We start from the raw sequence: 22,332 nt of genomic DNA on the forward strand, positions 1-22,332 counted from the left end.
ACACACACACACACACACACACACACACACACACACACACACACACACACTCCCTCTTTCTCTCTGCAATAAAATGAGAAAAATTAAATCCCGGGAACTGATGTGGCAGATTGATGATCTGGTTCTCCCCCCCCACCCCAGGTTTTGAAGTCACCCATATTTTTATCTTAAGACTTTTTATAAATATAGTCTTTTAAATTTTTTAATATTTTCCTTTTTGTTGCCCTTGTTTTTTTATTGTTGTAGTTATTGATGTTGTCATTGTTAGATAGGACAGAGAGAAATGGAGAGAGGAGGGGAAGACAGAGAGGGGGAGAGAAAGATAAGACACCTGCTTCACCACCTGTGAATCGACCCCCCTGCAGGTAGGGAGCCCAAGGGGTTTGAACCAGGATCCTCATGCCGGTCCTTGTGCTTTACGCCACGTGTGCTTAACTTGCTGTGCTACCACCCGACTCCCAAGATATTTTAAAATATTTATTTATTCCCTTTTGTTGCCTTTGTTGTTTTATTGTTGTAGTATATTTCATTTTTTATAAGATTCACAATGTGAGATCTTATAAACATTTCTGACACTCATATTACACCAAGAAAAATTATCATAGGAAAAAAAACAACAAAAAATAATTTTCCCCCCTCCAGGATTATCACTGGGGCTTGATGCCAGCACTATGAATCCATGGCTCCCAGAGGCTATATTTACTTTTTTATTCAATAGGACAGAGAAATAAGAGAAGGAGACAGAGAGGGAGACAGACACCTGTAGACCTACTTCACTGCTAGTGAAGCATTCCCACTGTAGGTGGGGGCTGGGGGCTTGAACCTGGATCTTTGCATGGGTCCTTAAGCACAGTAATTAACCAGTGTGCCACCCTGGCCCCACAGATTTATTTCAAATAATTTCATGCCAAATCACTTAGATGAAAATGCAGTGAGATCTTTATAGATAAAAGGCTCTCTAAATGATACTCTAGACACATTAAAAATTTGTTTTGAAACTGAAAGTAATTTGAGTCAGGTCTTACAATGACTTCAATAAGCTAGGCTCTCCAGAACAAAATATGGAGGTATGATGGGATGAATGACTTCTTAAAAGTTCAAAAGGGGAGTTGGGTGGTAGCACAGCAGGTTAAACACATGTGGCGCAAAGCGGAGGGACTGGCGTAAGAATCCCGGTTTGAGCCCCCGGCTCCCCACCTGTAAGGGGAGTCGCTTCACAAGAGGTGAAGCAGATCTACAGGTGTCTGTCTTTCTCTCTCCCCTCTCTGTCTTCCCCTCCTATCTCCATTTCTCTCTGTCTTATCCAACAACGGCATCAATAATAACTACAACAATAAAAAACAAGGGCAACAAAAGGGAATATTTTTTTTAAAAAGTTCAAAGGAAGGGGGCCGGGTGGTGGCGCACCTGGTTGAGCACATGTATTACAATGTGCAAAGACCCAGGTTCAAGCCCCCGGTCCCCACCTGCAGGAGGAAAGCTTTGTGAGTGGTGAAGTAGTGCTGCAGGTCTCTGTCTGTCTCTCCCTATCACCCTTTTGATTTCTGGCTGTCTCCATCCAATAAATAAAGATAATAATAAAAAAGTTTAAAGGAATAAAAACTTTCAAATTTAGAAATAAACTGCCTCTGATAGTATTAAGCCCTATAATTATTGTCAACTTTTAATTTATAAAATGGAGATATTGACAAGACCATAGGATAAGAGGGGTATAATTCCACACAATTCCCACCACCAGAACTCCCTATCCCATCTGCGTCCTGTCCCCCCCCCCAAACTCTCCTATTCTTTATCCCTCTGGAAGTATGGACCCAGGATCATTATGGGGTGCAGAAGGTGGAAAGTCTGGCTTCTGTAATTGCTTCCCCAAATTATTGTCATTATTATTGTATATACTATTAATCCCTAAAGGGACTATTCTCCTTTATAGGCTACAAACATTTTCTGTCACATGTACATCAGCAAAATATGGCAAGATCGATTCTTATGATCAAGAGGCTTCATAATTGTCTCCTTCATGGACTCTTTGAGGTCAAATTCATAACCATTCCTGCACCAAGATCAATCTTGCCATGTACTGTTACTACAACTTTATAAATTATGCCCATGGCCATTTGGATTGTCACATTTCCCAGTTTTAAATTTTCTTCATTACTCAGAAATTTGCTGTGGCACCCTGGGCCTGCCTTGCATCTTTCCCAGTGATGCAACCCACCCACACCTCAATCTGGTGTCTCTTCAATCTCTCTGATACTGGGAAAATCCAGGAGGTGGTGCAGTGAATAAAGTGTCAGACTCTCAAATATAAGATCTTGAGTTTGATCCCCGGCAGTATATGTACTAGAATAATGATGTCTGGTTCTTTCTCTCCTCCCATCTCTCTCATTAATATATATGATTATGGCAAAAAAAAAAAAATACATCATGACTTTTCTGACAACACAATAATTAACACACAAATGGTCCATAAAATAGCTCACTTGGATAGTGTGCTGCTTTGTCATGTCTGTTACTCAGGTTCAAGAACAGACTCACCAAATTGGAGGAAGCTTTGATGTTGTGGTCTCTCTTTTTAAAAATTAAAAAAATATATTTATTCCCTTTTTGTTGCCCTTGTTGTTTTATTGTTGTAATTATTATTGTTGTTGTTCTTTTTTTTTTTTTTTTTTAAACCAGAGCACTATTCAGCTCTGGCTTATGGTGGTGCAGGGGATTGAACCTGGGAACTGTGGTCTCTTTCACTCTTTCTCTATTCAAAAAAAAAAAAGAAAAAAAAAAATCAGCCTGGGAGGTTCACACTGGACCACCAAGCATGAAGTCCTGAGCTCAATCCCTAGCATTGCACGTGCTAGAGTGATGCTCTGGTTCTCTACTAAATATATAAAATCTTAACTTTCCTGCCTGAGGCTCTGAGGTCCCAGGTTCAAACCCCAGCACAAGCTTGAGCAAAACAGAACAGCTCTATTCAACTCCAGTCTATAGTCCTTTGCTGTTATCAGTCTTAGTACAGCCTGTACAGCTGGCAGCAGACCAATGGGACAGATGGGAAGAGGGGAGAACAAGGAGAGATTGAGGGTAAGTAGAATCACCTGTGGAGTATGTGGGTCCCTAAGTCCTCTTTTCTCAGCAGAGGAAAAAGGATGTAGATGATTGCAAGGTGTCTGGAGAAAGTGAGGAGCTCTCTAGCTAGGGGTTGATGGGGAGTGGAATAGGTTTAGAAGACTAAAGGATACCTGAGTAGTCCCAGGTAGAACAAGACACACACCCCCCACCAGTACTCCGGGGCTGAGTCAAACAGGATCACAAGAACAGGTGAATTTTATACATGTACCAACTACAGTATTTTACTGTCAATTATAAACCATTAATCACCCAATAAAGAAAAAACAGATGACCTGAAGGTTCCCTTTATTTTTTTTGCCGTCAGGATTATCACTGGGGCTTGGTGCCTATACTACAAATCCCTGCTCCTGGGGCAATTTTTTTTTATAGGACAGAGAGGGACTGAAAGGGGAGCAGAAAATGGGGAAAGATACACCGGCAGACCTGCTTCACCGCTTGTGAAATGACACCCCTGCAAGTGGGGAGCCAGGGGCTAGAATGGGATCCTTGTGCTTCATACTATGAGTACTTAACCCAGTGTACTACCGCCTGGCCACTCCCCCCCCCACTTTATTCTCCTCCCTACTTTTCATCCTTTTTTCATTTTTTTTCCTATTTATTTTGTTATTGGATAGAGACAAATTGAGAGGGGCAGGAGAGACACCTGCAGGCCTGCTTTACCACTCATGAAGCTTTCCCCTTGCAGGTAGGGACCAGGGACTTGAACCTGGGTCCTTACGCACTGTAATGTGAGCACTTAACCTGGTGCACTATCGTTTGACCCCTCTTTTTCTTTCTTTCTTGTTATCTCTGGGGATTCATGGCTCTTTTTTCAGATAGAGACAGAAAGAAACCACAGCACTGAACCTTCCCCCATTGTGGTCAGGGGCAACTAGAACCTGGCCTGTGCACAAAACAAAGCAGAGTCCAAGGGAGCGATTCTTGAGCTGAGGGTTTCTTGTAGAAGGTTCTGAGATGAGGACACAGAAGACTTCCCAAGCCCCGGGCTTCTGAATTTCACAAAGGCTGAGCAGAAGCACACACCAAAGAAGGCCCAGTGGGATGAGCTGTGAGCCAGGAGCAAGATGGTGGGTATGGGGTGAGGGCTTCTCAGGCAATTTCCCTGGCTCTCACAGCCTCAGGAGAGATGGCCACAGGTTCAGAGGTTCAGGACTCCACATTGCCAAGGGCACCCAGGACTGCCCCCACTCTATTGCAGGCAGCCCCCCAGACAGGCAGAGCTTGTAAACCAAAGAAGTAGCAGAAACTCTCACCTGTCCTATCAACAAGAGACATGCAGAGACACCATCATGCTCAATTAATATGAGGGCCCAAAGAGCCTCTTACAGTGAGGAACAAGGACCCAGCTACTCCCTTTTCTCTTCTTCCCAACAGACCAAGTGGCTGGTGCCAGTTCTCCCTTACCTGGGTCCCAAGGACTGTCTCCTGCTTTCACCCAGTTCAGTGAGGGGCCTGTGGCCAGCCCAGGACCCAGAGGAGCTGCTCAGTGGTAGGGAAGGGAGGCCCAGCCCACCTCGCCGACCGCCTGCGGCCTCGTGTATATTTAATGGTGTCTATTATTCCTGTTTTGTCTCCGGAAAGGAACCCAGGCAAGTGACAGAGGAGCTGGGAACAGCCTGGAAACACTCAGGCCCAGCCTAAGACCCCCCAGATGAGTGCCCTACCCCTGCGGCATGCCCCATATGCTTGGCAGCCTCTCAAAACTGGCACTACTCTCCTTCTAAAGAGACAAACCCTCAAGAAGCCTTCCTTGCTGCAAGTTCAGAAGCCTCGGGTTCAAATGCCAGTTTTGGTGACCGGGTTTACACATGTACTGCCTTTAGTCTGAACAGGAATCATTTGAGACCTTTATTTTAGAAAGAATTAGACTGGGGGGCTTACAAAGAGAAGACAAAGCCTGCATTCCAAGGTCCCTGGTGCTCTAGGGCCCTTTCAGACTGGAAGGAGAAGCTGGGCCCTCAGAGCTGCAGACCTCTGGTTTCTCCAGAAGGAATTGGGAGGGTGGCATTTTATCCTGAGGAGCCCTTGCCTTGTATGCCAGAAAAAACTAGCTGGAGCTGAAAGTGCCCAGTCACTCCTTCAGGAGGGCAAGCTCTTGCTTGCCCCTAGGGACAGGGCTGTGGCACAGGCCCAGAGCCCACACTCAGACCCCCAACCTAGGGTGGCCTCACGGGCAGCACCCAAAGTCCATGCCTAGAGTCCCAGCCTCTTCCCCCTGCCTGACCACTTCAACATCCTCTCCAGGTGCTGGGGAGACTTCTGGAAACAGGAAGCACCCAGGGACTGGACTATATATGTGTGTGTCAGCAGACCCACTGGTCAAGGGCCCCAGGGGACGGCAGCACAGCCACTACTTCTTGACAATCTGAATGACGTCCTCGTGCTCCATAGTATGCGTCAGGCCCACCCGCTGCGGGCTGTACTTTGTGCTGGTGCCCTGGACGGGGATGAGCAGAGGGGACAGTCAGTTTGCAGGCTGTGCTAGAGGGGGCCCCAAGGGGGTATGGCCCTATGATCCCCAGCCTGGCTCAGTGTGACAGTGGGAAGGCACACAGAGGGACAGAGGTGCATAAAGATATGCCAGGGCTCTGCACTGCCCACCCCAGGGATTTCCACTCACTCACCCAAACCAACGCATACTTGAACTGGCTGGCCAGGGAGCGGTGAATGCGGTGGCACTGGGGGCCCAAAAAATCAACATAGCATTGTCAGGCCCTACCTGGCCATACCCCACCCCCAACCTCCAAGCCTGGTGCTCAAGACACACACAAGGCTACCCTGACATTCCGCTTCCACATCTGCCAATCAGCTGTGCACCCAGTGAGGAATGTTCTTAGAGTAAGGTTCAGGATCTGGATGCCAGGCAGGTGGCACCCACCTGGATGTCCGTTACCTTCTGTCCCCAGCTGTAACCTAGGATGTCCCATATCAGCCATGCCCACCCATGGGGGGACACAGGATGGGACCTTAGTGCCCCCCCATGGCTGGGTAGCTGCCCTCAGATGGCCTAGCTCACCACGTGCTCCACGGAGGCCCCTTTCCGCAGGATGATGGCGTCTGAGAAGTCTGGCCTCTCTGCAGTAGACAGGCAGGAAAGGAGTCAGTTAAGTGTTCCCTGCTACTGTAAGGCTCCATTTTCTAAGGGGAAGAGGCCTGGCCTCCCATCACCTTTACCCCACTTTTCCTAGGGATCCCCAAGCTGACTCCTCTAACTCTGCCTTAGCCCAATTAAGGAAACTGAAGTCCAGACTAAGCTGGCTAAGGTGGGGTGGGGTGGGGAGCTAGTTCCTAGGGTAGGGTGTGTATGGCTCAGGGTCAAGCCCCAGTATCCTGTGGCAACACAGCTCTGGTCTGTCTTTCTGCCTGAATAAAGAAGTCAACCTACAGGTTGTGAAATCACACATGGGCAAGGCCTTAGCTCTAGAAAATAACTGGCTGGGGTTCCACCAGGGGCAGCCAGCTCTGCCCTACTGGGATGGTCAATACAAACTACTAGAACTTAGCCACGGGGCCCTAGGGGTGTGTGGAGTGTGAGGACCCAGCAGAGGCTACTGTGAAGTCACCTAAAGTCTTAGCATGGGGTTTGCTGGGTGTGTGTGTGTGGGGGGGAGCTACTAACCCTAATCCAGTGTTACCTCTGGGAAGCTCCAGGATGGCCCCCATCCCACTGCCCCCACAGCCAGGGTTCCCAGTGAGCACCCTGTCCACAGGGCTTAGGTAGGGCAGGCTCCAGGGGGAAGCAGAGCAGAGGTGTTCAGGGACCCCAGGACCCCTCTCTGCCAGGTGGCCTACTCACGTCCTCTCTTCTTGGTATAGATACAGGTCAGGGCCAGGTACTCCCAGAGCATCTCCAGCAGGTAGTCCAGGTTTAGCTTCATGCCGCAGCTTTAGGGGGAAGGGTGGGGAGGAAGCTGTCTTCAAAGGAGCCCCAGGTACAGGGTGACAGCAGGGAGCAATTTCCAGCCGGGGTGGCCTGCCCAATGGCATTGTGGCTTCCAGGCTTCTAATGGCCCAGCTGCCAGGACTTCAATAGCTGCCTGGGCACTAGGAGCATGGGTGGTGGAGGTGGGTGGGTGGGTGGGAACACACAAAGACATCTGCCTGTTACCAAAGTGACAGTGGACATGAAGAAGGGCAGGTAGTGGATGCTGTCCTCCTCTGTAGTGACAAAAGTCTCATCCTCTTACAGAAAGGAAATCTGGAGCACCAGCTCACACCTAGGGGCCCCCTGGGGGGTGGCATGGGGTAACCTACTAAGCTAGGGGGTTTCATTGCCACCCATCTATCATCCTACCCATGGCTTACCCTATACCACATATCCTGTCCCTGCTGGTTCAGGGTGGGCCTAGGTCATGGGAACCTGGAGCTATCGAGAGAATCTCTGCCTAGCAGCAGGGGTGGGGAGTCTGCCTGTGGGGCCCCAGAGGAAGGATGCGGAGAGTAGGGCTGGAGCCTCACCTGATGACCACACTGTTGGGCTTCCGGGCCAGGCGGTCCACCTCCTCCATTGAAATCTGGTCGATTTTGTTATAGACCTGGAGTTGAGCAGGCCAAAGTAGGTGTGTAGCAAGAAAGGAACAAAGGGGTTAGCTCTGCCCAGCAGGAATCTTCCTGGTGCCGCTTAACTCAAAGCCAGGGGGAGACTCGAGAAGCTGGGGTCACAGGTACTCCAGCAAGAAAGGTTGGACTAGGACTCCAGTGTCAAGCTAGACACGTCCACAGGACTCAAGCAGCCAAAGGGGGGGTGTTCAGGGGACACATGGTAAGGGTCCCTCTCAAGCCCTGGGGCTGGTCTCACTCACGTATAAGCAGGGCATGTACACTCGGTTGCCCACGATCACATCGATGAACTCATCAGGGGAGCAGTCTTCCCGAAAGAGCACCTCGGCATTGAAGATCTCTGAGGGCCTAGGTTAAGGGGGACTGTGTTGCCCCCAACAGCAACCAGAAGTAACCTTAGAGACTACCTATTTGTGAAGCTTTATAAGATTAAAAAAAAAGTTTTATTTTTGTGTGTGTTTAATATTTATTTGATAAAGACAGAGAGAAATTGAAAGGGAAGGTAGGAATAGAGAGGGACAGAGACAGATTGAACCCAAGATACTGCATGGTCCAGCTCTTGGGTTTACAGGATTTTTTTTTAAACTTTTTTTTTTTTAAGATTTTATTTATTTATTAATGAGAAAGATAGGAGGAAAGAGAAAGAACCAGACATCACGCTGGCACATGTGCTGCCGGGGATTGAACTCAGGACCTCATGCTTGAGAGTCCAAACCTTTATCACTGTGCCACCTCCCAGACCATGGGTTTACAGGATTTAAAAGGGAAAATAGCCTCCCAATTTTCTTCCCAAAAGGAACTCCTGTTTAAATTGTCACTGTTGAGGACTGGGAGGTGGTGCAGTGTTAGAGCATTGTACTCTCAAACATGAGGTCCTGAGTTCAATTACTGGAGTCACACATGCCAGGGTGATGCTCTATCGCCCTTCCTCTCATTCTAAAATTAATAATTAGTTAAATTTAAAGATGATTAAGCAATAAGAATAGAGTGACATAGGGGATGGCAAAATGGATAAAACATTGGGCTCTGAAGCATCAAGTTCTGAGGTTCAATGCCTGGCAGTGCATGTACCAGAATGATACTCTGGTTTTCTTTCTCCTCTTTTATTACTAAATAACAAAATTAACCTTAAAATAATCATCGCTGTCAGGCAAGAGAAAAGCATTCACCGGCATCGCCCTGACACCTCAGTGGTATCTAGGTCAGGCCGTGTGCCCCCACACCCACAGCAGGACGCTCTTATCGGTGCATCAGTGCCTTTCCACCTGGGTAGGTGTTCTGTCCTGCACAAGCTCCTCTTCGACTGGAGGGCCCTGCCTGTTCTCTAAGGTTCCCACCACAACTTTAGTCATATGTGCAGGTGGCCAAGGCCTTTCCAGAGAGTCCTCGGGGCTGTCCCTATCACTGCTGCACCCTTTCTCCAGCCACTATAGCTTACAGTGCTCAGCGAGGAGCCAGGCCACTGCTTTATCTGTCGGACTTAATAGCCTAGACCTCATGGGAAGAGGTAGGGGAGCTGGTAAAGCCTGGAGCTAGACCTGATGATCACTGTACCCAAGCCCTGTCCTACCCCCACTCTCCCAGGAAGGATACTGTACTCGTGCAGGATGAGCTGCACCAGCTTCTCTGAACACTGGGTCAGAGTGACGGTGGAGTTAAAGGAGATGCCGCCTCCTTTCTTGGGCTGCAAGAGAGGCAAACAAGGTGAAGGGACTGCTATACCCCCACTGCCCTCAGGCCATCCTCAGGGGAGAGGGTCTCACCTTGAAGTAGATATTGGGCTTGTGCTTGTTGAGGCGAATGCCCACTGACTCCAGCTCCTTCTCCAGCAGAGACCTGGGCAGAGCCTGAAGCTGTCACAGCTGTATGCTGCCATGTGACATGGGGGAGGGGGGAAGCTGCCCACCAGCATTAGGTCCTCCTTTAGCATAAAGGTCCTCCTTTAGCCAGCCCTAGCAACACAGGACATTTCTCCCTGACTGCCCAAAGGCACCAGGGCATGAGTAGGCCTCTCCTTGGGGCTGGGCACCTGGGCCACTGTGGGCAGGAGCAGAGCCAGACCCCACATAACTTGTGGCACTAAGGGGCTCTCTCTCCTGAGGTATGTGCTGGATGGAAGCCTGCAGAGGACTCCAGGCTTCATGCCTGGGTTGGTCCATGTCCTGTCTCTACTGCCACATGTGAGAGGGCCAGGCCCCCCTCGACTGTCTACCTTGGACTAGAGACATGTATGTCAGTGGATCCAGTGTCTAAGCACTGGGTCTGCCTACCATCCCACCTCACTAACACACCTCTGCACCTCTCCTTTGGTGGCATCCAGCATCATGATGACAACATCAGCGGTGCGTGCCACAGCGATGACCTGGCGGCCACGGCCTTTGCCTAGACAGGAGGAAGGGAGGTAGGTACAGGGAGGGCCCACAAGAAGCACAACAGCCCCCCACTGCTAGCCCCCCACTCAACCTGGTCTCCCACTACTCACCCTGTGCTGCGCCTTCAATGATCCCGGGGAGGTCCAGGAGCTGGATGTTAGCCCCCTTGTACTGGGATGCCAAGGAGAAGCAGGTCGGGGGGATGGCCACCACAGGGGGGTGTGGAGGGCCTATACCTGTCCCAGGCTTGGACCCATGCATCTAAGGGCAGCCTCCAGCATCCCTCAGTGAAAGCTGAACAATAGCCATCCATCCAGGCAAAGGTTTGTGGGCTTCCACAGCCCTGTGACACAAGCTCTCACACAGTAATTGCCTCCGTGTGGGGACTCCAGGCCACAGGATGGTGGCTGCCAGGATCCCAGTGCTTCATGGGAACCAGGGTCCAGCCACCAGCCAAGTAACTCCAGCTGGGGAGTATGGAAGCAGCAGACCAGGAGCTCAACTCCTGGGAACAGTAAGGATCCCAGGCCTCACTGGGGACCCAGCACAGGCAGAACCCCAAGCTGTGCCAGTGCACAAAGGCAAAGGGCTCAGTCCTTACCTCCCTGACACAAGTACACTTGACTCACCTCAATGACACCAGGGATACATGTCAGGGTAGTGAACTCATAGGATGCAGTTTCACTGGCTGTGGAGGTCATCAGACTCAGGAAGGTGGACTAGGAAGTGAAGCAGGCACCACAGTGAGGAAGACGCTCGGCCTCCTGGGAAAACTCATGGGTGCATGCAGCAGGAAGCCCCCTGAGCCTCAGCTTGATGCAGGCAGCAGGAAGCCCCCTGGGCCTCAGCTTGATGGTATAAAGAGGATAGCTGGAAATGTCCTCAAGGCCATGTGAGGTGGATGCAGGGACCTGATTTCAAGGATGACATTTTCCTAGCTCCACAGAACCTTCCAGAACCTTTATGAGTCCCAGAGACTCTGAGCACTGGAAGTTACTGCTCACCAGGGAGTGGAAAGCCACGTTCTGATTTGTAAGGGCCAGTAGTGGGAGGAAGGGGCTGAAATAGGGGGTGAGCTGGGAGGATCAAGATAGGCTATGCTCCAGGTCACCATGGGGATGGGGGTGAACTGGTCAGAAGTCAGCAGGCTGGGCTTGGATGCCCCCTTGGCTGGGTATCCTGGGTAAGAAACTCCATCCTCTGAACTAAAGACAGGATGCTGAAGCTCTAAATCTGAGCTCTTTTCAAACTCCATGTAGATTCAGAGCAGACAGAACAGGGGATGGAGTATTCTTTCATGACTGCTGTTACAATTCAAAATTACAAAGGGTCTGGGTGGTGGCACTTGGTTGAGCGCACATGTTACAATGCACAAGGACCTGAGTTAAAGCTCTAGGTACCCATCTACAGGGGAGAAGCTTCACAAGCAGTGGAGCAGTGCTGCAGGTGACTCTCTCTCCCTCTCTATCGCCCCCTCCCATCTCAGTTTCTCTGTCTATATCATACACACACACACACACACACACACACAGTACATTTCATTTATTTTAGTGAGAAAGAAGGATGGAGGGAGGGGGAGAGGGTGAAGGATGGAGGGATAGACATTTGATCACTATCTTCACTGAGCAGTGCTATGGTGTCTCTACTCTTTTTGTCTGTCCCTCTCTCTTCTCTATCAAAGAAATCAAGAATGAAAACACTGGGCAAGGAGGCTGTTCAGCAATACATGCTTGAGGCACAGGGCAGAACACACACTTTACCACGCGAGGACCTGGGCTTCAGCACCAGTACCACAGAGGAGTATCGTGGTGTCTCTCCTGTTTCCCTCTCCCTCCCAGTCTCTCTTCTCTGGCTGATGGTGGTACTGGGGATTGAACCTGAGACCTGGGAGCCTCAGACATGAAAGTTTTTGCATAACCATTATGCTGTTTCCCCAGCCCTTCTCTGTCTTAAATTTAAAAAGAAAGAACATCTACCAGGAAGGTGTGGTAAATACAGATTTGAAGTCTCAGTGCAACACTTCTCAAATTATAAATCAGGTCAGAGTACCAATAAAAGTTCTAGTGCTATGGTGTCTCCCTCTGTCTTTCTTTTCTTTTCTTTTCTTTTCTTTTCTTGCCAGAGTACTGTTCAGCTCTGGCTTATGGTGGTGCGGGGGGTTGAATCTGGGACTTTGGAGCCTCAAGCATGAGTCTGTTTGTATAACCATTATGCTATCTACTCTCTGCCCTCCCTCTGTCTTTCTATCTCAATGAAAAGAGAAAGTGTCCTTAGGTGGTGAAACTGCACTTGTAGAAGGCCCCAGTTCCAGAAGAACCACACACACACAAAAATTAAAATTAAGTAAACAAGAACAAGTACTTTTCAAGACTGTTCAGATCGTTAAATCAAAGCAAATCTAAGAACAGCCACAGTCTAGTGGAACAGAAGGAGCCATGACAACTGAGTGTTATGTGAACTCTTGGAACAGAAAAAACAGAGAAAAAAACCAAAGCGATCTGGAGTGTGGGTTTTAGCTCCTAACAGAGCAACATGGATTCATGCAATGTGACAAGTGTACTGCATTAGGGTACAAAATGAGCAATAGGGAGAGTGGGTGTGGGGTACTATGGAGTGCTCTGCTATTTTGGTAATTTTTCTGTAAATGTAAGACTATTCTAAAATGTAAGACTATAAAACAAACAGAAAGGTGGGCTGGGGAGACAGTATAATGGTTATACAGAAAGACTTTCATGCTTGAGGCTCTTGAGATCCCAGGTTGAATCCTCTGCACCACCATAAGCCAGAGCTGAGAAGTGTTCTGGTAAAAAACAACAAAACCTCATTCCCTCTTCTACTCACCTGCAATATTTATACTACTCTCACTTAAAAATTAAATCAAGGCTAGAGAGATAACATAACTATACAAAAGACTTTTATGCCCGAGGGTTGACCTCCCAGGTTCAACCCCCAGCACCACCATAAACCACAGCTGAGTAGTGCTCTGGCCTTTCTCTTTGTATCTCTCTTTCATTAAACAAGTGCTTTTTTTTTTTAAAGATTTAAAAAAAATATTTATTGCCTTTTGTTGTCCTTGTTTTATTGTTGTAGTTATTATTGTTGTTATTGATGCTGTTGTTGGATAGGACAGGAAGAAATTGAGAGAGATGGGGAAGACAGAGACGGGGAGAGAAAGACACCTGCAGACCTGCTTCACTGCTTGTGAAGTGACTCTCCTGCAGGTGGGGAGCCAGGGGCTTGAACCAGGATCCTTATGCTGGTCCTTGCATTTTGCACCACCTGCACTTAACCCGCTGCACTGCCACCCGACTCCCATTAAATAAGTATTTTAAGATTAATAAACTAATAAGGAACTTAATGGATCTTAGAAACCTGAAGAAAACCTAGAAAACAGCGTAGTGGTTCTTGCTTCACTCTTCACTGAGAGCCAAAGCCTCAAGGCTACTGTCTCCTGCAGCTCTTTCACACCTAGCCCACATTGTCCTCTTGGCAGAGAATGATCACAACTAAGAGCTCACCAAGCTCTGGAGAATCTCTGAGCTGCTAGAATGTCTGCTCACTAGAGCAGCTTTCCCTGAACCTTTTGGCATGCACTGCTGGCCCTCCACTCCTATACAGATCCAGGGCTATCCTCACCACTGACATAACTGATCTTTTATTATTTTTTAAATATTTATCTATTTATTCCCTTTTGTTGCCCTTGTTTTATTGTTGTAGTTATCATTGTTGTTGGATAGGACAGAGAGAAATAGAGAGAGGAGGGACGATAGAGAGGAGGAGAGAAAGACAGACACCTGCAGACCTGCTTCATCGCTTGCGAAGCAACTCTCCTACAGGTGGGGAGCCGGGGGTTCGAACCGGGATCCTTATGCTGGTCCTTGCACTTTGCACCACGTGCGCTTAACCCGCTGCACTACCACCCGACTCCCATAACTGATCTTTTAATGTTTCCTCATTGCCCAGCCTGGCTTGATGTTTGTGTACTATAAGTGGAGACAGGTGACAAGACCTCTGTGGAAGAGACATAAACACATCAGGATGAAGGTTGGGCTGACACTGGGAAGGCAGGTGCTCAGAGCAAATGCATAAGGATAAAATGGCACAATGTCTTATTAGAAAGAGGAGGAGTGGCCTTCCCAAACATGCCCACGCTGACCATCACTGACCTTACCCACAGAGGGAAAGCCAATCAGGGCCACACGGGCATCTCCTGACTTCATGACATCGAAGCCCTCTCCCTTGGATGAGGCCGACTTAGAAGGTTCCAAGAGCTGTGCTCGGTACTTGGCAAGCTTTGCTTTCAGCAGGCCCAGATGATACTCAGTGGCTAAAGAAAAGACAAGTGAGAATGAAGGTCAGTGTCGGGGTCATCCAAGTCCAGAAGGCAAGTGGGGGCCATACACAGGCAGGCACTGGATGGGAACATTAGAACCAGATCACAGCCTTTGTCAAGATCAAGAAATAATGTGATGAAAAGTTCACTGGGTACAGTGTGTACTTTGCCCAGGTTTGAGCTCTGGTACAACATACATGGGAGTGCCACAGCACTGGGGGAAGCTCCAATGTTGTGGTATCTCTCCCCCAGCCCCGAGAAAATCCATTCAGTTCTGTTTTATGGTGGTGCCAGGATTGAACATGGGAACTGGAACCTCAGGCGTGACAGTCTTTTAGTGTAACAATTATGTCTCCCCTATTCATTGATTTAAAAAAATTTTAAAACCAGAGCACTGACTGAACCTGAGACTTCAGAGCCTCAAGCATGAAAGTCTATTAGCATAACTACTTATCTATTTATTCCCTTTTATTGCCCTTGTTTTAGTGTTGTAGTTATTATTGTTGTTATTGATGTCGTTGTTGGATAGGACAGAGAGAAATGGAGAGAGAAGACAGAGGGGGAGAGAAAGATAAGACACCTACAGACCTGCTTCACCACTTGTGAAGTGACTCCCCTGCAGGTGGGGAGCCAGGGGCTCGAACAGGGATCCTTATGCCGGTCCTTGTATTTTGCACCACCTGCGCTTAACCCTCTGCGTTACCGCCCGTCTCCCTTTCTTTCTTTTCTTCTCTCTTTTTTTTTTTTCATTCAATAGGACAGAGAAATTGAGAAAGGAGGGGAGACAGAGAAAGACAGACACCTGTAGACCTGCTTCACCACTTGTGAACCATCCCTTCTGCAGGTGGGGACTAGGGCTCATGCTCCTGGTATTACATTCATTTAACTAGGTGTGCCACTGCCCAACCCCCTCACTTTAACCTGTAAAATAATATTCTTTTTAAGTTTTTTATTTCTTGTATTTTAATGAGAGGAAGGTTACAGAGAGACTAGAACACTGGATAGCTGTAGCTTATGGTGGTGCTGGCAATTGAGACCCCATGCAAAACAAAAAAAAAATATTAACATTGATAAGTATACTGGGTTTCTGAGACATAAAGAAAACACTACGTACAACAACTAGCACATAGTAAGCACACAGAAAAAGGTTTTTTTTTTTTTTAAGATAGACTTATCACTTAATGAGAGAGAATCAGAGCATCACTCTGGCACATGTGATGTTAGGAATCAAACTAAGGACCTCAGACTTGACAGTCCAATACTTTATCCACTGCGCCACCACCAGGGCAATAATTATTTATTTATTTTATTAATATTTACATATTTCCTTTTGTTGCCTTTGTTGTTTTATTGTTGTAGTTATTGTTGTTATTGATGTTGTTGTTGTTGGATAGGACAGAGAGAAATGGAGAGAGGAGTGGTCTGGGAGGTGGCACAGTGATAAATCTTGATCCCTGGCAGCACATGTGCCAGAGTGAAGCCTGGTTCTTTCTCTCTCCTATCTTCCTCATTAATAAATAAAATCTTTAAAAAAAAAAAAAAAGAAAGAAAGAAATGGAGAGAGGAGGGGAAGACAGAGAGGGGGAGAGAAAGACCTACCTCACTGCTTATGAAGTGACTCCCCTGCAGGTGGGGAGCCAGGGGCTCAAACCCGGACCCTTAACGCCGGTCCTGGTGTTTTGTGCCACCTGCTTAACCTGCTGCGCTACCGCCCGACTCCCCACAGTTAATTAACCCCCACTGTTCCCCAGGTTCCTCTCTGTGCCTCAAGGCTTTTTTATTTCTTTTTTTTTTTATTTTTAAATTTTAGTATACACACTTAAGAAAAAAAATCAAAGCACTGCTCAGCTCTGGTTTATGGTGGTATGGGGGATTGAACCTGCAACTTGGGAGCCTCAGGCATGAGAGTCTCTTTGCATAAACATTATGCTATCTATCCCACCCATTTAAATTTTTTTATTTATTTGATAGAAACAGAGAAATGGAAAGAAAAGTGGTAGAAAAGTAGCAGCACTACTTCATTGCTTGCAAAGCTTTCCCACTGCAAGTAAGGCCTTGCGCCTTCGGTCCTTATGCATGGTAACGTACTTAACCAAGTGCACTAATACCTAACCCTTTGCATTATAGCTTTTTTTTTTCTGCCTCCAGGGTTATTGCTGGGGCTCAGTGCCTGCAGCATGAATCCACTGCTCCAGGAGGCCATTTCCCCCCCCCTTTTGTTGCCCTTGTTGTAGCCTTATTGTGGTTATTATTGTTGTTGTTGATATTACCCTGGTACATGTGCTGCTAGGGCTTGAACTCAGGACCTCATGCTTGAGAGTTCAGTGCTTTAACCACTGAGCCATCTCCAGACCACACAAGAAATTTTTTTTTAAATATGTGGTCCAGGAGGTGGCACAGTGCATAGTGTGTTGAACTCACAAGCATGAGGTCCCAAGTTCAATCCCTGGCAGCACATGTACCAGAATGATGTTTGGTTCTTTCTCTCTCTCTCCTCCTATCTTTCCCATGAATAAATAAATTTAAAAAAATTTTAAATAAAAAAAAAAAAAAAATTTTAAATAGAAAAAAAAAAAAGACATCTGCAGACCTGCTTCACCACTTGCAACGCGACCCCCTGCAGGTAGGGGCCTGGGAGCTCGAACTGAGATCCTTACGCCAGCCCTTGTGCTTTTCATGTGCACTTAACCCGATAGGCTACCGCCCAGCTCACTTATTTATTTATTTTTTTAATAATTTTTTAAATATTTATTTTATTTATTTATTCCCTTTTGTTGCCCTTGTTGTTTTATTGTTGTAGTTATTATTGTTGTTGTTGTTGTTGTTGGATAGGACAGAGAGAAATGGAGAGAGGAGGGGAAGACAGGAGGAGAGAAAGATAGACACCTGCAGACCTGCTTCACCGCCTGTGAAGCGACTCCCCTGCAGGTGGGGAGCCGGGGTTTGAACCGGGATCCTTATGCTGGTCCTTGTGCTTTGCGCCACCTGCGCTTAACCCGCTGCGCTACAGCCCGACTCCCTCCCTTATTTATTTTTATCAGAGCACTGCTTAGCCCAGTTTTATGGTGGTGCGGGGCATTGAACCCGGGACTTTGGAGCCTCAGGCATGAGAGTCTGTTTGCATAACCATTATGCTATCTACTCCTGCTCCTGGGTATTTATTTTTTAAAGGTTCATTCATTCACTTCTGTATTTATTTATTATGAGAAAGGGTCCAAAGAACTGCTCAGCTATGGCAGTTGGTGGTACTGGGATTGAACCTACAGTCTCTGGGGCCTTAGACATGCAAATTCTGTGCTCTAGCAGGCTGAGCTCTCTCCCGGCCCTCTTACTACATTTGAAGCCATATTGATTTTTCACCTCTCCCACTCTAACAGGGCAGGAATTGTTAGACTGTATCTCCACGTCCTAGCCCAGTGTGTGTGCTCAGGAGATGTTTCAGTCAGTGAATATGTAACAGATGGCATTAAGTGGTCTATGAAAAAAAAAATAAGTGGTCTACGGTCATCTCTATCAGGAACAACAAAACAGAACCCTTTGTGGGGCCCCATAGGACCTTGCCCTCAACTTAGATCAACAATGGTAGAGAATGTTCCATCCTCCGAAGGGAGGGTGGACAACATACTCCATTACACCTGAGGAAGATGGGTCCTGATATTGGGGCAGCTTGGAACATCCCTACTCATGACCACAGAATGGGAGCTCAGATCTATAGGGATGCAGAGGTCACATAGACTCCTAAGCTGAATATGGGCTCCAGATCACATCAAATCAATGGGGTTTACAGTCAACAATATTTATATACCTTTCCCATATTTGGGAGCTACTCTCTTCCCTGATCCAGCTTTCTGGTCCTTTTTCCAGCCATGACATTATCTCCCCAGACAACAACTTGGATCCACCTGCATTTCAGGCTCAGGGGAAAACAAAACAAACTAGTATAGCCACAGGCCCTTTGGAATATAACTAAAATATGCCTACTAGCTACCTACAAAAGGGAGACCCTCCCCAACTCTTCATCTGCACTACTCTAGCCTTTAGGTTCATGATTAGTCAACAATTTGTTTGGCTTTAATATGTTAACTCTCTTTTCAGCCACCAGGTTCCATGATGCCAACCAGACTTCCCTGGACAGACAACCCCACCAATGTGTCCTGGAGCTCGGCTTCCCCAGAGCCCTTCCCCACTAGGGAAAGAGAGAGGCAGGCTGAGAGTATGATCGACCTGTTAATGCCCATATTCAGCGGGGAAGCAATTACAGAAGCCAGACCTTCCACCTTCTACATCCCACAATGACCTTGGGTCCATACTCCCAGAGGGAGGAGGGGGTGGGATAGGGAGTTCTGGTGGTGAGAATTGTGTAGAGTTGTACCCCTCTTATCCTACGGTTTTGTCATTGTTTCCTTTTTATAAATAAATTAAAATAGTGGTCTGGGAGGTGGCACAGTGGTAAAGCATTGAGCTCTCAAGCATGAGGTCCCAAGTTCAATCCCCAGCAGCACATGTACCAGAGTGATGTCTGGTTCTTTTGCTCTCTCCTCCTTTCTCATTAATAAATAAAAATAAATTTAAATAAATAAAATAAATAAATAAATAGGGAGTTGGGCGGTGGCCCAGTGGGTTAAGCGCATGTGGCTCAAAGTGCAAGGACCGGCGTAAGGATCCCAGTTCAAGCCTCCGGCTCCCCATCTGCAGGAGAGTCGCTTTACAAGTGATGAAGCGAATCTACAGGTGTCTTTCTCTCCCCTCTCTCCATTTCTCTCTGTCCTATCCAACAATAACAACATCAATAACTACAACAATAAAACAAGGAAAACAAAAGGGAATAAATATTTCAAAATAAATAAATAAATAGAAGTGGTCTAATGGTTATGCAGACTCTCATGCCTTGAGGATCCCAAGTCCCAGGTTCAATCTCCTACACCACCATAAGCTAGAGCTAAGCAGTACTCTGTTTTTTAAAAAAAATGGTCAGGAGTTGGGTGGCAGCGCAGCGGGTTAAGCACATGTGGCGCAAAGCGCAAGGACCAGAGTAAGGATCCCAGTTTGAGCCCCCAGCTCCCCACCTGCAGAGGAGTCGCTTCACAGGCAGTGAAGCAGGTCTGCAGGTGTCTGTCTTTCTTTCCCCCTGTCTTTCTCCCCCTCCTCTCTCCATTTCTCTCTGTCCTATCTAACAATGACATCAATAACAACAACAACAATGAAAAAACAACAAGGGCAACAAAAGGGAAAATAAATAAATAAATATTTTTTTTTTTTTTTTAAAAAAAGGCCTAAAATAGCAGTCAGGTCCACACAGCTCTTTTTGTCAACTTGGCTCAAGGTTCTGAGACACTGTAGCCTGTAGGTCACAGTGGCTGGAACATTGGACTTAAAATCAGAAGGTCCTGGGTTTGATTTCTGAGACTGCATTTGCCACAATGATGCTTTCTCCCTTCTCTTTCTCATGAATAAAAATAAATAAAATCTTATGCAATGAAAAAATAAAATCTTAAAACATTTTTCTTTTATTTTTTAAAGATTTTATTTATTTATTAATGAGAAACATAGGAGGAGAGAGAAAGAGCCAGACATCAATCTGGTACATATGCTACCAGGGATTGAACTCAGGATCTCATGCTTGACTGTACCACCTCCTGGACCAGAAAACAATTTTCTTTCTTACTTTTTTTTTTAAAGATTTTATTTATTTATTAATGAGAAACACAGGAGAAAGAGCAAGACATCACTCTGGTACATGTGCTGCCGGAGATTGAACTCAGGACCTCATGCTTCAGAGTCCGATGCTTTATCCACTGGACCACCTCCTGGACCACAACAAAACAATTTTCTTAAAGGGGCCAATAAGATAGCTCAGCTAGATAGTGTACCTGCTTTGCCATGTGCATGATCCAGGTTTGGGCCTGGTCTCTATCACACTGGGGAAAGCTTTGGAACCGTGGGGTCTTCCCCTCTCTCCCTGTCTCTGCTACTTTCTTACTTGGAAAATAATTGTAATAATAAGTAGTAGTAGTCAGCTCAGAGCAGTGAAGCCTGAGTGAGGACAGTAATAATAGTAATAACTTATTAAAATGATTCTAAGCATCTTCAGAGAACAAGATGAGGTCTTAGCTTTACATTTCTCACCTCTACCACTGCTCACGTCGCAAGTTTCTGAAAGGTTCTAGACCCTTTCTTGATAGCCCTACAGATGATGCTACACAGGGTAGTCAGTGGAAACATTATTATTTTAGCCACTGGGTTATCCCTGGCATTATCATTGGGGCTTGGTGTCTGTACAGCTCCACTATTTCCAGTAGCCTTTTATTTCTGTACAGGTAAGTGATGAGAAACTGAGAGAAGAAACACCTACAGCTTTGTTCCCACTTCTCCATTAATCTCCCCTCTTTAGGAGATAAGACAGCATAGTGGCAGGCCAGGTAGTAGCTTAATGGGTTAAACGCACATGGCATGAAGTACAAGGACCAGCATAAGGATCCCGGTTCCAGCACCCAGTTCCCCACCTGTAGTGGGGTAGCCTGACAGGCAGTGAAGCAGGTGTCAATCTTTCTCTCCCCTATCTTCTCCTCCTTTCTTGATTTCTCTCTGTCCTATCCAACAACAGCAATGGTAACAACAATAACAAGGGCAATAAAATGGGAAAAATGGCCTCCAGCAGCAGTGGATTCAAGCCCCAGATAACCCTGGAGGCAAAAAACAAACAAACAAAAAAGCCAGCATAGTGGTTATGCAAAAAGTCTTAAGCCTGAACTGAGGTACAGGTTCGACCCCCAGTTCTACCGTAAGCCACAGATAAGCAATGCTCTTAAGTTATTTATTTTGAAACATTTTATGTGGTGCCAGGGAAATGGATGGAGGGTTTCATGCCTTCCTGGTCTAATTTTTTTTTTAATTCTATATATTCAGAGAAGGTTATGTGAGAGGGAAAAAAGAAGCAAAGCACCACTTCACTGTCCATGGTGTTCTTCACGTGCCAGGGATCAAATCCAGGACTTTAAGCACAGTGAGGCATAAACTCTACCCACTGAGCTATCTCCTGGGCCCAAGATGTATTTTTTTAAATATTTATTTATTCCCTTTTGTTGCCCTTGTTGTTTTATTGTTGTAGTTATTCTTGTCATTGTTGGATAGGACAGAGAGAAATGGAGAGAGGAGGGGAAGACAGAGAGGGGGAGAGAAAGATAGACACCTGCAGACCTGCTGCACCGTCTGTGAAGCGACTCCTCTGCAGGTGGGGAGCTGGGGGCTCTAACTGGGATCCTTACTCTGGTCCTTGCGCTTTGCGCCACATGCGCTTAACCCGCAGCGCTACCACCCGAGTCCCCCAAGATGTATTTATCCTATTCACCCTTCCCGGGTGTAACCAGTCTCTCCTCGCTTCTCCTGCCCGCGCCCAGCAGACGTGTCCTGATTTCACCTGGCTGTGAGCTGCACGGGGCAGGGAGCTCGGTTCTCGTCTCCGGGTCAGGACATCTGAGGCTCAAAGGACATTCCCAGGGGAAACCAGGAGGCGCATAGTGGCGCAGGGGTTCAGACCCGGGTCGACCCCCACCCCACCCTCCTAACACACACTGACCCCAGGGCCCGCTGTGCGGGGAGGCGGCGCCATGAGAGGAGCTGCGGGCACCGGGCCCCCGCCCTGCGCTTCCGGTCTCCTGTGAGCAGAGATGTCTCTGTCCGGCCACCTGCAGGCTACTCCGATGCCCGCCCCCCGCGGTACAGGCAGAAAACCCGTGATAGGCGCGGGGAACTCCGCCTGCCAGCCCTCACCCTTGTTCTTTTGCGTCCGCGCGATCTCCTTCTCGATCTCGGAGATCTTTTCTAGGATCCCCATGGCGGCGGAACTTCTGAGCGCTCATTAACCGTAGCGGCCCAAAGACCGGAAGTCCGCAGAGAATACTGTTCGCGCACACCTAGCGCACTAGGATTCAGAGTCCGGGTGGG

The 22,332-nt window shown here is 47.4% G+C and overlaps 1 protein-coding gene across 2 annotated transcripts; it reads right to left on the reverse strand.

Moving 5' to 3' along the window:
• Nucleotides 1–4,958: 4,958 nt before the first annotated feature.
• DRG2 (developmentally regulated GTP binding protein 2) lies at nucleotides 4,959–22,312 on the reverse strand. Of its 2 annotated transcripts, XM_007526195.3 has the most exons (13): nucleotides 22,159–22,312; nucleotides 14,222–14,382; nucleotides 10,685–10,774; nucleotides 10,166–10,226; nucleotides 9,975–10,065; nucleotides 9,447–9,519; nucleotides 9,277–9,367; nucleotides 7,926–8,023; nucleotides 7,582–7,658; nucleotides 6,920–7,008; nucleotides 6,140–6,198; nucleotides 5,748–5,801; nucleotides 4,959–5,560 (listed from the first exon to the last, which is right to left on the reverse strand). In XM_007526195.3, the coding sequence occupies exons 1-13, from the start codon at nucleotides 22,220–22,222 to the stop codon at nucleotides 5,474–5,476; spliced, it is 1,095 nt and encodes a 364-aa protein (XP_007526257.1). In that variant the 5' UTR covers nucleotides 22,223–22,312; the 3' UTR covers nucleotides 4,959–5,473. The 2 variants fall into 2 exon arrangements, with proteins under 2 accessions (XP_007526257.1, XP_060059202.1); XM_060203219.1 differs by lacking the exon at nucleotides 5,748–5,801.
• Between the last annotated feature and the right edge of the window lie 20 nt (nucleotides 22,313–22,332).

Source organism: Erinaceus europaeus, chromosome 12 (assembly GCF_950295315.1).
Source record: "Erinaceus europaeus chromosome 12, mEriEur2.1, whole genome shotgun sequence".
Lineage (NCBI taxonomy): Eukaryota > Metazoa > Chordata > Mammalia > Eulipotyphla > Erinaceidae > Erinaceus > Erinaceus europaeus.